Genomic DNA, 16,837 nt, shown 5'->3' on the forward strand with positions numbered 1-16,837 from the left:
ATATCGACGGGAATTCAGTCTAATTCCAAGGAAGTCGTAAAAAAGTCGTTATTTTAGGACTTTTAAAATTTTACTGCTCCAATATGGCAAAGTGCGATCGAGAACGTGTAATTAAAAGATTAAGCCTGTCGCCCTAAATCATCCTGGCGTTAAACAAGCCCCTCGCTTGAATAACGCTAATTTTACAGTTAGTTGTTTTTATAATAGCATATTATGAGGGCTCTTTTAAATCTGAAAAGTTTTTTTTTCTGAAGATATATAATGAACGGGACGGTGAAGGTTCTGATATTTATTCCCCCCACAAACACACCAAAAAGGAGAAGTAACACGAAACCAATTAAACTTGAGTCCATCAGATTGCAGAGAATCCGTCTCGTTGAAAATCACATTTGGAGCAATCTCAAGAGCAATTAACAGGACCTTCGTCGTTTTCTTACTTTTAATTTTTTTAAATATAATTGCAGCCGACATCAGCAAGTTAATTTATAAACATTTAATGTTCCAAGGTCAAAAAACCGATTAATGGGATTTATAAAGACGAGAAATCTAAAATTGCAGAAAAACTGATCAGCAGTATCAGAAAATTATATTATATTTATAGGTATATAAAGGCTGGAAATTAAAGTTTAGCGATTATAGATTCACTTTAAGAAAAGAAATGAATAAAACAATTTTTTGCTATTGAGCTGATATTCCAAAAACTGTGTTTGCATGCAAAGCCCAATCCCTCTAAAACCGTCAAATCATCTAAATCTCCCGGGAAAAATTCTAAAGAAGTGGAAAACGCCCAAAAAGGCCAAAATGTTTAGCTAAGTTGGCATTTAACTAGAAAAATTAATTTTTCAGATATATTCTAAGACTTGAAAATTTTTATAGATGCCTATGAAGGCAGACGCACACAAGGTGGTTTAATTAATTATTGAATCAAGCATTTCAGTATCGCTTTTGAATCCTGTTAAATTGGAGGAAAATAATAGTTATTTTTGTGTCGTTTTTAAGTAGAAATAAATCAATCAATGTACATCAGACTTATTCTTACGAGCAGATTACAGTCTTGATTTCTATAGCTTGGAAGTCAAATTGAATTTTTGGACAGTAAAAATATTATGAGTCTCGTTATGAGAGGCAGTTAAATTAGCTGGTTTTCCTTGTTGATGGCTTAATTAAATTTTGCATGTAAAAAAACATTCAAACTCTAAAACGTCTCAAAATGTGAAAGATACATTTTTGCGTTATTTTTACAGGACCAGAGGAGATGCAAAGGTGCTCAATTATAAAATAGTTCTCAAACCTATTAATAATTTGATTGATTTTGAGCGAAAACAACTAATTAAAAAAACCAGATTTACTTGACCAAGAGAATCTTTTGTTATTCATTCGTCAGTCCAAAACAAAACCTAAAAAAGTTATATCTCGGCCTTTGCGTCAAAGCGAGACATGGCAGTTTTCGACCCAATGAAGTTCGTTGGCCTTGCGCAAACCCCAATTTTCGGCGGCTTGAAGCAACTCCCTCAAGTCGGAGGTTCGTGTGACAACCGAAATTAATGTCGAGCACGAAAAAAGTAATAACGCTGACAGTGTCTCTGGTTGCAAAAATTTGTGCAGGTCGTACAAGACAAGACACGCCGCCGGTGCCGCCGACTCGCGACTTTGTTGCGCAAGTTAAAGGGCGAGGTTTGCTGTCGCGTCTGGCTCAAAGGTAGGAGAGGGAGGAGGAGAGTCTGGCCGGCTGGCACGCAGGGTCGACCTTGGCGGAAGGTTGGCGGCGACGAGCGGCCAGACGTGGCGCAGACTGCACGCAAAAAGCAGCCGAGACGTCAATAAAACGGCGGCGGGCGACTCGGTCTGCCAAGTGCTCTCGCGCTGGAAATTCTTACTCGAAGCAGCCAACTGCACCGACCGACCCGAGCAGCCACTACTCCATTTACATTTGCAGATAAATATTTGCCAGACGCCCCACATTTCAGTCCAGCTCGCCCGCCGGCCCGCCAGCCAACCAGCCAACCAACCAACCAACCAGTCAGCCAGCCAGCGAATTTCCTTCTTGCGAAATCCGCGAATGCAGGCAGACACACTCGATTACGATTTCTGCGTGTGCTTCTTTCCACCGACTTCTTTCTTCTGGGAAGGGTTGCGGAAAGCAGCGTCTCGTCTCGACGGTGATGAGTCATTCGCCTCTCTGTGTCTGATTAATCGCGCTCACGCAAAGAAAGTAGTGCATGAGGCGTGTGCGTGCTGTCTGCTGTCCTTCCAGCAGCTTTCACTGCACACGACGACCCTCGGCGTCTGCACTCGCGCCTAATTAAACTGCAACGCGTCTTTTTCTTCGCATGTACACGTGGCTTGCATTGAGGATCGGGTTTTTTAATTGTGTCTACAGCAAAATCGATTCTCGAAACTCCCAGCACGGCCTTCAAGTTTTGTGTAATGCGTCTTTTTCCTAACTTCCTGATGTGTTGCTACCTGAAATGGAGAAACTGAGGTGAAAATATACAGCCACGAATGAAAGAGTGCATTACTGATTGTTCAAAAATTGTGAAAATATGGATATTGAGCCAGAAATGTTTTTTATTTCCTTCATTTTGGCCGTTTTTTGTTCCATTAAGTCTTTATATTTTTAATCAGTTTGTTAAATATTGTAAACAATCAATAAATTGAACATTGATGAATACATATTTTGCACTTCCCTTGAAATTGATTCATAATTATTTTCAAAAAGACCAAAGCTATTCATTTTCAGGCCAAAAGCTATATCCGCATAGCCATTTTGGTTCCCAAAGAGTCGTTATTATAATACATGTGCACACAAAAGATAGAGCAAAGAAAATGAAAAGCGTTTCTTAAATTGTGCAACAGTTTATTCTTCATCACTTTTTCCTTGTGAAGGTAGCATAGTGTTTTCATTGAGACATCTTTTGGTTGGTGGCAAATGGCGACTCATCCCGTAGACGGTAGCATTGTGTGTTTGAAAGGAGTTTTCTGGAACTTGAAAAACCAACAAACATTTAATGGCGCTTAACAGTTGTCGTTCTGTGCGCGCTTTAAGTGCGCTAACCAATTCATCCAAGGTCTGTTTTAGGCGCTAATGAGTCTAGCGCGATACTAAGAAGAAATAAAATGCCGACAAGGATATATTTTCGCGCTGTTCGTTAAAAATAAAAAAATGTAATAATAAAAAATGAAATTTTGCAGGAAATTAGTATAGCGTTACACGTTTGAGGGGTTTTTTTTTAAATAACCGAATGGAAGGATCTAAATCAAGTGACACCCCCCTTGGCAAGTGGTCTTCAGATTTTGATAAAATTCGGTGGAGATGTTGCCCTAGGGGACCTAAGTTGAACCCTAAAATATTAGGTGAAAATTCCAAAAATTGCCCATTTTACAGGGGTTCAAAATTTGAGATTTTTGAAAAAGGTGATGTTTTCAACCATTTGTAACTTTGACTCTGTTTGTGGTAAACACAAAAATTTGGTATCCAAAATAATCTACGTTTAATGCTAAACAACTTCCCCACGACAACCAACTTCGTAGGTCAAAGGTCAAGGTCACTAAATTCGGGTCAAATTTTTCAAAAAAATCCCACATACCCTAGTACATAAAATTTTCAAAAATTCAAAATAGCCAAAATGTGCCTCATATTCATGGTAACAACATATAAAAAATTGGCGAGACTTATTTTTTTCTTTTTCGAGATATTTTGAATTGAGTGTTAAAAACCGGTGTTTTCCGGGTCTTCTGATCATAAATAAAAACACGTTTTCCGCTTAATCTCAGCTTCTATGGGTCCGATTTAGAAAAACCGCACACCATTTGATACGTAATGACCTCCCCTAGGTAATGCAAGGGATCATAAGGGTGCCCACCCCCTTCAAACCCTTAACCACCCCCTGGAAATCCGAAAAAATTTTTTTTTTCAAATATTTACTCTCTAACTCGATTAATTAAGCAAAATACTAATCAAACGTGTTTTAAAATAATTAAAATATAAAATATTTTCATTTACTTTGTAGAAAAATAACTTTAAAAAAGTAAAATTGCTATTAATAAAATAATTTAAGTTTATTTTAAATATATATTTATTTTCGGTTTTTGTTTATTCAAAATAGCTGATTTATTTATTTTTTTAAAGAATCTTAAAATATATTTTATATTCTAGAGTGTTCTTTTATTATTATAAATCAATGAAACCATTGATATTTGTTAAACCATAAGCATTTGGTGAAAATTGTGTGTTTAACAAATTATTGGTATTGGTTGCATTTCTTTATATTTATAAAGAAACACTGTAAATTATAAAATATATTTTAAAATTCTTTAAAAAAAATAAAAAATCAGCTATTTTGAATAAACAAAAACCGAAAATAAATATATATTTAAAATAAACTTAAATTATTTTATTATTAGCAATTTTACTTTTTTAAAGTTATTTTTCTACAAAGTACATGAAAATATTTTATATTTTAATTATTTTGAAACATGTTTGATTAATATTTTGCTTAATTAATCGAGTTAGAGAGTAAATATTTGAAAAAAATTTTTTTTGGATTTCCAGGGGGTGGTTAAGGGTTCGAAGGGGGTGGGCACCCTTATGATCCCTTGCATTACCTAGGGGAGGTCATTACGTATCAAATGGTGTGCGGTTTTTCTAAATCGGACCCATAGAAGCTGAGATTAAGCGGAAAACGTGTTTTTATTTATGATCAGAAGACCCGGAAAACACCGGTTTTTAACACTCAATTCAAAATATCTCGAAAAAGAAAAAAATAAGTCTCGCCAATTTTTTATATGTTGTTACCATGAATATGAGGCACATTTTGGCTATTTTGAATTTTTGAAAATTTTATGTACTAGGGTATGTGGGATTTTTTTGAAAAATTTGACCCGAATTTAGTGACCTTGACCTTTGACCTACGAAGTTGGTTGTCGTGGGGAAGTTGTTTAGCATTAAACGTAGATTATTTTGGATACCAAATTTTTGTGTTTACCACAAACAGAGTCAAAGTTACAAATGGTTGAAATAAACATCACCTTTTTCAAAAATCTCAAATTTTGAACCCCTGTAAAATGGGCAATTTTTGGAATTTTCACCTAATATTTTAGGGTTCAACTTAGGTCCCCTAGGGCAACATCTCCACCGAATTTTATCAAAATCTGAAGACCACTTGCCAAGGGGGGTGTCACTTGATTTAGATCCTTCCGAATGAATTTTTTCTATGCTTGTCTAGCCGTGTTTCGTGTTTTTATGCGTCTCATTTATCTTATTCAAGGGAATGTCTATAAAGAAACTTACTTCTCGTAGCGAAATTTAATATCGCGTTTCTTAGAAGGAAGGTGGTGTTTGAAATCGCATGACTAGATTCTCGGAAGATATTCCGACACCTTGAAAATTTCTGCTGAAACGCTCTTGCGAAATTTCAACTGTTAGTTTTCTACGTTTCGATGAAATGCGATCATATTGGATTCTTGTATTGTGTCGTTGTAGTAACCAAGTTCCACGCAGTCGAAATTTTCGATTATGCAGTTTATGTGGAGTTGATTTTTATTCAATAATTAAGGTCAAATTGAAATCAAAATTTGAAACGACGAATAAATCGATATTTGATGTCCTAAAATTAAACAAATTTTTATTAATATTTGTTCTGTACTCTGTAACTTTGATAAAACTTCAATCGTAAAGAAAAACTGTATATATTCTGAAGGCTGGATGATCTTACCCATTTTCACATTTCTCATTTTTTATATATTTTTAACTTTTTTGCATTCATTTAATTCCAATTGATCTAGAATACAGAAAATATAATTATGCGTTTATGGCAATTCATCCTTGCCTAAATCTTAAATCTATTAGGAACTTTTCCAGGAAGTAAAAATTTCGTATCACAGTTAATTCTTCTACAGTAGAAATTTGATATTTTCTAAATGATGATTGATTAAAACATTAAAAATATCTCCCTATTGCAACATATTGAGGAGAATCAATATTTTAAAAGTCGGCACACGCCCAAAAGTGAAAAATGAAGCTGCAGCTGCGAGTTGTGCGTGCATCGCGGTAATATACACAAACACGCGGGTTTTTTCCTCAAAAAGTAAATGAGCCGAAAACCGGAACGGAATAACTCTTTTTAATGAGCCGTCTGTTAAAAACGTCTGAATAATTTTTCAAAAGATAATTACTGCACGAGCGTCTGGCGAGAAGGAGAGATTACGACGGCGAGATAAAAAAGTGCAGCCGCCGCCGGCTGGACGGACCGAAGTGGAATCGACCTCCAATCAATGAGGCGCGAGTCGGCATTTTTCCTCCGCTCGTCGCTGAAAGAACCGCCAATGTCGAGTGTATGTGTGTGTATATATGGATTTGTTTTTATCAGCGGCGCAGTCTGGTGATGTCTGCCGTGATGAAATTTTTATTTTTCTCTCTCTCTCCCACTCTCGTCAGCCGCGATAAAGATAAGGGCGGCAGAGGCAGTTCTAATTTTGAACCACACGGACACACAAATACACATCGGGCTAATTAATCTTGTGATGAAATCAAGGAATATGACCGAGAGCGAACGCCCTTTATTTCACATTGGCCCACTAAGTGTACCGAATGGACGCAATTCGAGTCGTTGCATGTGCTGACCAAACGTTTAATTGGCTGGCCAGACTGCTCGACTGGTTAGATCGCAAAAAGCTGAAAAGGACACTGCTGCAGACACTCTATCCGTCGCAATTCAGTATTAATGAGACAAATCGTGGCAGCGCCGGCGAATTGACCGGTTTAGTCCAATCACCGCACAGGTCATTTCGCAGCTGTAACACATTTTACCAAGCACTCTCACAAACTCTTTCAGAATAGGTGAAGGGCCGGGGCCTGTTTGAGGAAGTCAAACGTCTTTTCAAATTGTATTTTAATTACGTTTGAAACCAATCAATAAGATTATTTTTCTGTCTTAGTCACGTAGACATAATCGAACACAGTGGTTATTTTTGGCGTACCTTAAGCTGATAATTGTATTAGACGTACTTGTCTGATTACTTAATCAAAAGGTTGGGTATGTTTTTTTAAATCCTTATCTGTAAGGAGGCAGCAAAATTAAGGTTTCTGAACTTTTGATAAGTCTAATATCATAAATGTAATACGATTCGACATTACAACATTTGCAGTTTGAATTCTGATTTTTTTAAATCTTAAAATCTGTATTAATTTAAGAAAAATACTGACTTTTCCGATAATAATTAACTCTAGTTGTTTGGTAAGTCTAGAATTCTGAACATTCAAATTTTCTAAGTATGATTTAAACAAATTTGTAATTTTTTCATTTAAACCAAAACTGTAATCTGTGTTTCTTCTTCTTTAATTAATTACATTGGTCACCCCACTTTCATTCTGACGAATGAAAAAGAACAATAGAGAGACCGTAGACAGGTTGCGAAATTCCCAGAACAGAGTTTGCTGATGTGGCAGGCGCTCTTGCATTTTTCTTTTTCCGGGGCTTGCACAACATTCGCATTTTCGCTCACGGCGATTGTAATCCCGCCAGGGAGCAATCCCCGTAAGCCAGACTGCCAGCCGGATTTCGCAAGCGACGGGGCAAATTTCATAAATTTCAACGCGCGCCACTAGACGCAAGTATTGCGCAGCACCGGCGAGAGAGTCTGGATTCTAGCCGCAAAAAACGAATCCGTCCGCGCGCCAGCCAGCCAGCCAGCAGCTAGAGGGTAGCTTGCAGCAGCACAGGGTTGCGAAATGCAGCCGGGGGTGCGTTCTGCAGAGGTGAGTGCGAGAGAGGGTAGCCGGGGGTGCAGCAGGGTGGCGGCGGCGGCGGTGGTGGTGTGCACGTCTGCGAGTGAAATCTCTTTTTCTTTCTCCAGTCGCAGCTGCGGCCGGGCCAGACAGACGTTCGCCATCGATCTGCCGCCCCAGCCAGCCAGGGGGTGGGTCTGGGGGTGGTGGGGCGGCCGGTCGTCTGGGGGTGGTTCTCTCTGCAGGCAGGCAGGCAGGCAGGTCGGCCGACCGGCCGCCGCGCGTCTGCAGCGCACTCTCGCTTTCCCAACCTAATTTCGGCGACGCCTGTCGGCCCATTTCCCGCCTCTCTGCGCCAGCCTTGACCTTTGACCCGTGCCGCGGGGGTTGCTTTTCCCTTTCGCACGCTCCCGCAAGCGCACGACACATGCACACACACACACTAATATACACGCTCGAACGCTATACACATGAACTGAAAGTGCCTGGCGTCCGCACAAAGGAGAGAGAGAGAGAGAGAGAGAGAGAGAGAGAGTTTTCGGTGCTGCCGAGCTCTGCTCTGCTCTCTCTGGAAAAGCGTGTGTAAGGGTGAATTTGAAAGTTTTTGTGCGAGGTCAAGACGCCTGCCGAGTTTCGCTGTTTGTTTGCTGAAAGATTTATATGAATTGTGTGCTCTCTGCGTCTGTAGCTGCTGCTGCCTTCGTTCTTCTTGCGGCTGATGTGTTAATTGATCCGATTTGGTCAGCAAATCCTTTTTGCGTTCAACAATATTTACGAGAGGGGTGGCTCTAAAAATTTAAAGCTATTTTGGCACTTAAAACAAACTCTTCACTTGAAAAACAAAACCAACACTGCAGAGGATTTCAACTCGTTGGCCATGGAAAAGGATTAATAGTGCTCACAATCATTGCTTAGTACTGCAATGTAGAAATAAATTAAAATAGAACAACTTTTAATGCCTTCAAACTTAAAAAAATGTAAACAGTAGGATACTTTAATTACGCCGCAGATAAATATTTAAAGTTATAAATTTATTTATACAATTTTCCACAACATCTACATGCAATGAAGAAGCAAATAGGTGACCTTTTTAGACGCCTGCACCTTAAGAAACCCATGATTGAGCATCCAACTCACAAACTCACTTATAAGTTCAGTGAGGGGGCGAGCATACTCGCTGCCACTCCATAGCCTCGTCTAGCGAGTAACATGCTTGGGTGTCAAGCAAAAGATCAGAACCATATCCAACCTGTCACCCATTTACAGGAGAAAATTCTTCCGCATTAATTCTTACTACCGAGGGAGAGGCAGAGTGGTTGCTGTTTGAGAACGAAATATTATTTACTTATATTTTCAACTGCGAATTCATCAATGTTGCGAAACGACAACAACGTTAGGCCACCTGCACAAACAGGCCGCTTGGTGGCACAGTTTCTTTCAGTGCATGCAGGTTGCTGCTGACAAAATTGTTTTTCCCCAAAAGCATTACTGGGAAATATTATAAAGGAATTAGTTTCCTCATTTATTTTATCAAGGTTGAATTATCCATCGAATTGTTTGGAAAGCATTTTAAAAATTTTCTTATCGAACACTTGCTAAATATATCGTGTTGTCCCTATACAAACAGATTTCCAGATAACTCATATATTCCAAAACCGAACAATTCAAGCTAGCGCCTGATTGGAAATCGAAATTTACGAGTTTCACTGGCCACCATTTTACTGTTCCGTTTTGCAGTGAATACTGGGAAAAGTTTAACACAGCGTAATCCCTGGTTTTGCGTGTGCCACCCGCGGTATAAAATACAATTGCAACGCTGCGCGCGAGTAGCGATTACTCTCGCTTTCGCAGCGTCGAGAGCAGCAATCACACAGCCGCCCATTTTCCCAGCAGTAATCATCGAACTTTCCCGTTTTACGAGCAACAGAGGCAGTGCACTCTGCGGCTGTCGCGACGTTTTTCCGGGAAACGCTTCCAATTGGAACACGCGTGCGAAGCCTGCTGCTTTTACGCCGCGCCTACAGGCTGATCGAAAGCCGCTTTGGCTTCTCTCTCTCTCTCCCTCTCTCTCTCTCTCTTCTCGTCTGTTCTGTGTGCCCAGCCAGCAACGTTTTCGCGTCTAATCACCCGCTAATTACGTCTGGTGCGCGCGCGGAAAATCCAGCGCCCACGGCTTGGGAGAGCAATTTCTGCTTTTCGGAGTAGGCAGCCTATGTGTGTATGGGAACCCTACTTGTGACCGAAAGAAAAATTCCTTACATATAGATCACAGTCTTTTTTATTTCCTCCAGAATTCGGAAAGTATTATCCAGAGTTTTTTTTATTGCTACCTGAACATTATTTATTCATAACAATGATTTATCACACAACATTATTTGTGTCAAGAAGCGTTTGCAAGAAATTAGTTATTTAACAAATTTTAATGTAGTTTTTATCTGGAGACTATTAACAGTTTTCTAAAAGACAATTCTAAAATAATTAATAATTTTGCTCCATCATTTCAAACCCCATAATAAAACAATTTTTAGTTAAACAATATTTATCCAAGAAGCTATTTCGGTAGCATATTTCATGGTGAGAAGAAAACATTGTTAATTCTAGACCTTAAACTGAAAAAACTGAAGCAGATATTTAAATTAGTAAGTGCCCATCAATACTAGAATATTTAAAAAAATTGCCTACCTACTCAATTTTTATTATTTTTAAATTACAAAATATAAATTCAAATAAACTCTCTTTAATCATAATTTGTACTACAACCGTTCGTGGGGTAAATTTTCCTTGAGTTCAGCTATGTAGACTCGACTTGGTCATTTTAGTTAGGACATTAGTTGGCACCCCGTCGGTAATTTTGCTCTTTTTGCGTTTCCGGCCCTTGCCCGGAGACTGAGTGAGTAATGGCTATGTCTGGGCGTCTGGACGTGTTCTCCAGCAGGTGGAGCGGAGAAAGTTCATGCACGGTCGCGAGGGGGTGGATTTCGGTCGGTCGGGTGGGCTGGCTGGTATTAAGGGCGGTGCATGTGTACATAGGTTGGTCGGTCGGTTGGCACGGCTTTCTCGATCGAAACGGCCAGACAGCCTCTCAATGTTTAATTCGCTCTTCCGCTCTCTTTGATAAATGAATTTATTGTATTTCTGTGCATGCTGCTAAAGCCGTTCGCGTGCTGCCAGTGCTGCGCTGCGCTGCCCCGGCCAATTGCATGCACACGTGCACGGCGAGGGAGGGTGGCAGCGCGAGGGTGCAACTCCTGCTGCTGGCTCAGACGCCGCCGAGCTCATTACTCTTGTACACAGCGAAAGTTTTAATTGTCGCGATTTACTATGGGCTCGCGCGTTTTAACCGGTCTACAAGCACACGTACACACGGGCCAGGGTCTCTCCTCTGCTTGGAACACCTACATATGTTGTGTTTTTCACACTTCGAGACACAGTCTTGCTGCATATACGTAGTATATGATCAAGAAATAGTTTTTGTTGACTTCGCACGCGGCAAAAAAAGAGCCTAGTTTACAGTTTTAAGACACGATCGACAGCAAGAATATTAAAAAGGTTTCTTATGACTGACAATGAGTGAGTGAAGTCTGGAATGGTACGTGTTCTAGATTATTGTTTGATTTTATCTGTTTTGAATTCAGGTTTTTTTATAATAGCTAACGTATAATCCCGGAGCGAAAAGGGAGTGTTGAAAATTGTATTTAAAAAATGTAACATACTTAAAAAAGGTTTTAAAATAATTTTTAAAAACAATTTCGGATTTATTAGGTAAGCTAGCTGCTATTTCAAACTTAATTAAGACATTTTTGTAAATTTTTCCAATTTGTTAAAACATCTTTTTTATACTAAAATCTTGTTTTAAGGCAAATATGTAATAATTATATTTCTAATTCGATCAATAAATTTTCTTTTCCTCCAATATCATAAACAACTGCAGGGCAGGAATACAATAGTCAAAAGCATTTTCTACTGCCAATTATTAAATCCATTTAAAATACGGCGAAACTCTTTGTATTGTGTTTTATACGTCATCAGCATACATCTTGTTTGTTGAAAAAGTAAATCTTATAACCCATCTCATTGCAAAACAATTTTTCTTGCTGAAGTGCTGCAATTTAATGTTTCTGCGGCATTTATCGTATTCGCTCCCCAACCAGTTTCCAATGTAAGCCACAAATATATCGACTACACTGCGTTACAGACACACAGGCCCTGTCAGTTTGAAACATAGTTGCAAAAAAGAGGATTAGTGGCATGGTATAGAAGCATAAAACACGCTTTACAACTGGTTTTGTCTCTACTTGTGAGTACTGAACCTGGTCTTTTATGCTTAAAAGATAGACTGTATACAAATACAAAAACATTATTTTTTTCTAAGCGTGTGCATTAAAGTCATGCTCTTAAAAATCTTTACCTTTATTCACGGTGACATTGCAGCCTTTTTAAAATCAAGTTCTTGCTCTCTACAAGCTCAAGTTTCGGTTTGGAAAAAATACAATTACACGCCGGATAAAATGGACAAAAAATTTGAATACTTGAATATAGAAACAGAAATGCGCTAGAAGGAAACAAGCAGCTCGTGTGAGAAGAGCTGAAGTAGATTTTCCACTTTTCCTGTCTATGTAAAGTTGTGGACTGGTAAGGCACACATTATACATTATTCAGATTTTACCTCTTCTTTCCCCCTAGTAGATTTCTTCTAACAGTTGGTGAGAATTAAATCTCTATATACCGCGATAAAAAGCATGAAGGAAAAATTGTATAGAGAATTTAGCTTGTGTATTTAACGTATTTAAATATATAAAAAAAAATTGGTAAAAAAAGCTTGCAATAATTGCATATTTTGATGTAAGCAGAGGGTTAACTTAACATGCTTTTACAATAACAACATTTGCTTTTGTTATTCATTTTTATGAGCACTACATGACAGGGAGCTATCCACAAATTGTAAGAAGTGGGTCTTAAAATACCTTTCTGTGTTTTGAAATTGGTTAAAGCAATAATTTCCAAAATTCATAGTTATGAATTTCAGTTCATTTCGGTCTCTAAGGTTTGAAAAAATTGCTGCTCGATCTATATAGTTGGATTAGTATGTGTTGAGGCAAAAATCTAAAATTGGGTACATCTGGCCTACATTTTTTGCATTTTTAATGGACTTGGCGAAGAGAATGACTGGAAAGATCTGCTACTCCTATCACAGAAGAGGGATGGTAAAAATTTATCAGACACATAAGATCTCAACCACGATCGATATTCAATCAAATGTAAAGAGATCTTGCAGGCCACTTAGCTCCCGTAAATGTCTGAACAAAGTTTCTGAAATCCAATTGAATTCCATGAAACCGGAATTATTGCGCTGCATTAAATCAGAATTAAGAAGTTCAGCATTGAAACTTACTATCTTTGCTGGTATAATTATTGGGTTTCGTTAAAAGAGAAACCGGTTTCAACAGCAAATTACATCTTCTTGTTCATATGAAAATTATGAAATGAGAGACGCACCCACATGTACTTCAAGGCTTCATTAGCATCTAATTTCAATTCTGGACTTGAGATTCTAGATGACACCACGATACTTAAACTGCAACGCCATTATATGTTGCAAAGTCAATATATTATAACGATTATAAGGAAGATACAGCTAAAAGGTAAGAGATGATTTGTTGGTTCACTCGCCAGGCATGAAAACACGCTGGGCAGAGTAAAACGAGCATTATTTATTGCACTTGTGAAACTTGGATGTGCTAAATTGGTCTATGAAGTCGGAAGCCCATCTAAATGAAAATCCCGTCATTCAAGCGATACAAAAATGCAGGGCTTATGCGGACCAGTGAAAAAATTGATCTCTCTGATTGTGAGACACATTACATTTCAGACGAATTATTGTGACTTGTAAACACGAATTGTAACTTGTAAATTTAAAATATTATCAGACGAAAACTTGCTTAAGGGCTAAAACTCTCGTTTTTTTCTTAAAAGTTCTTCAGGTTTGTTGATTAATTCTTTTTATAAATTTTTAATGATCCAGGTTTAGCTTAAGTTCAGACTTTATCAATCAGTTTGGAAGACAGAAAAGCTCGTTACCCGCGTAGAGTATACACGTTGCTGGTATACTTATTTTTAATTAACCCTACAATGATATAATTTTTCTTTGAAGCTCATATAAAATGTTAACTTTTTTAAATGGCATCTCAGGATAGTCAGTTTGAAGTCTCGAAAGCTTGTTAGACTGGAGGAAAATCTCATCTAAAAAAGGTAAGTTCCGCATCACCCTGGTTAGGCGCATAGTTGCTGGAAATTTTAAGGATTTGAGAAAACTAGGAAACCCATAATGTAAGCTATTTGGTGGAATAAAACATGTTTTGATTCTTTAATTTCTGCTTAACGCTTCTCATGTCCAAGAGCTTATTGGGATCCTAATAACATCGGGCAAGCGGATAACATGGTGCTTGAGTGGCCGCAGAGGAGATTGGGCTAAATGTGACCATCTCTTAGCCTCCCCGCACCGTGGTCTTTTTAAAAAGCCAGAAATTTGTCCCTAAAGCCACTGTAAAGGTGCGAAATGCAGCAAGTGGCAGGTCTGCGCCGGAGCGCCCCCTAGCCTGTTGAGCTGTTTGGGCATTTCATGTCACTTACTAGACCACTATTTTTTGCCACAGGGAAGCCAGCGATGGATTCCTAAATGCTTAAATATCTCCCGTTGCCTTGATACTGCGAGTCAAGCCAATGGGCGGGTTAACAAATGAATTTAGGTCAAGAAATTATTTTTTAAATAAAAGTCCCAAATTTTCTCCATGGCATGATCTTTAATACCAAAAGCGCTGTTTTAAAACAGCAAAAATTGCCATCGCTCAACAATAAATACTTTGAAACGTTCAAATCAATTGCTAAGTCACGTTACAGATTAAAACCAGTTCACACAACGGAAATTTTTAAAAAGTAGCTGAACTCTACAAGAGTGCTGGTCACTTAAAATGTTTCAAAAGTTATAGTTATAAAATAGCATGAGAATATTACACATCAAATTGGAATTATAGCGAGGAATGGCTGAAGGCGTGTGAGTGCTTGCTTGCTTGCTTACTGTTAAGCACCAGCGAACGGATGTTACTTTAATCCTCATAGACCCAGGAGTTAGCAGCCGACTGCCAGGCAACCAGCTCCTCAGGCTTGAACCACAGAGCAATCTCCTTTTGGGCCGATTCAACAGCGTCTGAGCCATGGATGATGTTGCTGCAAATTAGAAAAAATATTATGAAACTATTGCTCCAACAAAACAAATGTATCAATATCAATAGGAGTTTCATAACTCCAAATATAAGAAATACCCAAAACAGTACTATGTGAAACAGGATTGCTTGAATTTCTCATTGAGATAGTTTGACAAAGAAACAGGATCAACCTTAACTAATCAACGTGAATGGCATAATGGTGGGTTTGGTACTTAATTATGTTTTATAAATATTTTCTTCTGTTCGCAGCAGTTTTTACGAAGAAAAAAATAGTTTGAGGGCTAAGGCAAACAAAATATTTATTTAAATTTATTTATTAATACTCTTGATTGGATTTCAAGTTTTTTTTAAAAATGTTTAAATTTGAGTGCACAGAAAATACGCATTTCAAATATATTCTAGCTTATTTCTAACAATAAATGAAGCTTGAAAATAATTAATCTAGCTTAAGCTAAATCTTACCGTCCAGTCTGGATACAGTAATCACCGCGGATGGTTCCTGGGGCAGAGTCAACGGGATTGGTCGTGCCGAGCATAACGCGTCCAGTTTTCACCACGTTCTGGCCCTCCCACACCTGAAGAACGTTTTAATCTTAAGAATGAGATAGCAAATAAAAATGCCATTTATCTGACTGCGCTGGTGGGGAAAGATATCGAGCAATAAGAATTACTATAAGCCAGCTAATCGAGTCAGAAGAATTGATTTTCAGAGTGGATGAAGAAAAGTGCCTTAGGGGATTTCTGCTGCCACTCTGCTTAAATTGGATTAGGAATGAGGCAATAATAGATACAAACCATTGGCACAACTGGGCCAGAATTCATGTACTTGATCAGACTGGGGAAGAATGGATAGGTGGCAAGGTCTGCGTAGTGCTGTTTCAGGAGCTCCTCAGAGGCCTAAAATCAATGAATGAAAGTGAACATGATGTTAAAAAGGAATTATGATTATTGCTATGGCATAAAATTCATTGAACTAATACATATTCTGCTCTGCTACATTTATAAATGAGCTTTATTGAATAGTCAGAAATAAAACTATTTAGAACTAATCTCATTAAGCGCCCTAAACTAACAAGATGTCAATGTACTGCAACACGTCATTGATGTACAATTCTTGTTAAAATTTGAAACTTTCTTATCAAGGAGTTAACTAAACAAATAGAACTAGGACACGTTAATTGTAAGAGAAACGTTTTAGAGAAGATGTGCATATATTTTATACAGATTAATCAACTAAATTTATTTTTTTACCCAAGCCGGTGTGCTGACCCGGCTGGCAGACCATAGTGTGTGTGATACGTACCCACATGTACTTCATTGCGACCAGTTTGAAGCCCTTCTCCTCGAAGCGCTGGATGATTTTGCCGACAAGTCCCCTCTGGACTGCGTCGGGCTTGAGCATCAAGAAGGTACGTTCACGGGCGGCGGCCATCGCAGGGGAAAACAGGGAAAATAATGCGAGCAGAGAGCAGATCATGCAACACGCTGGCTAGAAGGCCGCAAGAGAGAGGAAGTGACGTGTGTCGATAGCATTCCACAACATGTAACGCGAACCGGTAAAGAAAAAAATGCTGCACTCGGTTACGGTTATATTTGTGAGCTTAGAAGAGTGATTTTGAAGTAAAATGTTAAGATTTTGTTAAGAAAAAACGCATTAAAAAATTAATTTTCAATGAGGGAGTTGGAAAATATTTTTACGAGACACTTCCTAAAAAGTATTTTGAAATAACCGGTTTTTAAATTTATTAACATGAAGAGATGCTAGCGTCATCTGTTTTTTGGTGTTGATATTGATTCTTTTAGAAATTTAAAATTTCCCGGGTAGGGAGCATTATTGCTGAATTTTTTTAAAAAAGGAATTTAAAATATTTGTGTTAACTTAGGATAT

At 38.2% G+C, this 16,837-nt stretch overlaps 1 protein-coding gene across 1 annotated transcript; it reads right to left on the reverse strand.

The window, feature by feature from the left end:
* Positions 1-14,506: 14,506 nt before the first annotated feature.
* On the reverse strand, positions 14,507-16,465 carry LOC135945826 (nucleoside diphosphate kinase-like). The gene is made up of 4 exons (XM_065493728.1): positions 16,253-16,465; positions 15,745-15,846; positions 15,412-15,524; positions 14,507-14,950 (listed from the first exon to the last, which is right to left on the reverse strand). The coding sequence occupies exons 1-4, from the start codon at positions 16,424-16,426 to the stop codon at positions 14,830-14,832; spliced, it is 510 nt and encodes a 169-aa protein (XP_065349800.1). The 5' UTR covers positions 16,427-16,465; the 3' UTR covers positions 14,507-14,829.
* Between the last annotated feature and the right edge of the window lie 372 nt (positions 16,466-16,837).

The sequence above is a fragment of the Cloeon dipterum genome, chromosome X (genome assembly GCF_949628265.1).
Source record: "Cloeon dipterum chromosome X, ieCloDipt1.1, whole genome shotgun sequence".
Lineage (NCBI taxonomy): Eukaryota > Metazoa > Arthropoda > Insecta > Ephemeroptera > Baetidae > Cloeon > Cloeon dipterum.

Bases quoted from the DNA above. Each gene is read 5' to 3' on its own strand.
- LOC135945826 (XM_065493728.1), bottom strand. From the start codon at position 16,426: ATGATCTGCTCTCTGCTCGCATTATTTTCCCTGTTTTCCCCTGCGATG. The intron at 15,847-16,252 runs GTACGTATCACA...CATTGATTTTAG, and splicing joins TCGCAATGAAGTACATGTGG to GCCTCTGAGGAGCTCCTGAA. The intron at 14,951-15,411 runs GTAAGATTTAGC...TCTAATTTGCAG, and splicing joins TACTGTATCCAGACTGGACG to CAACATCATCCATGGCTCAG.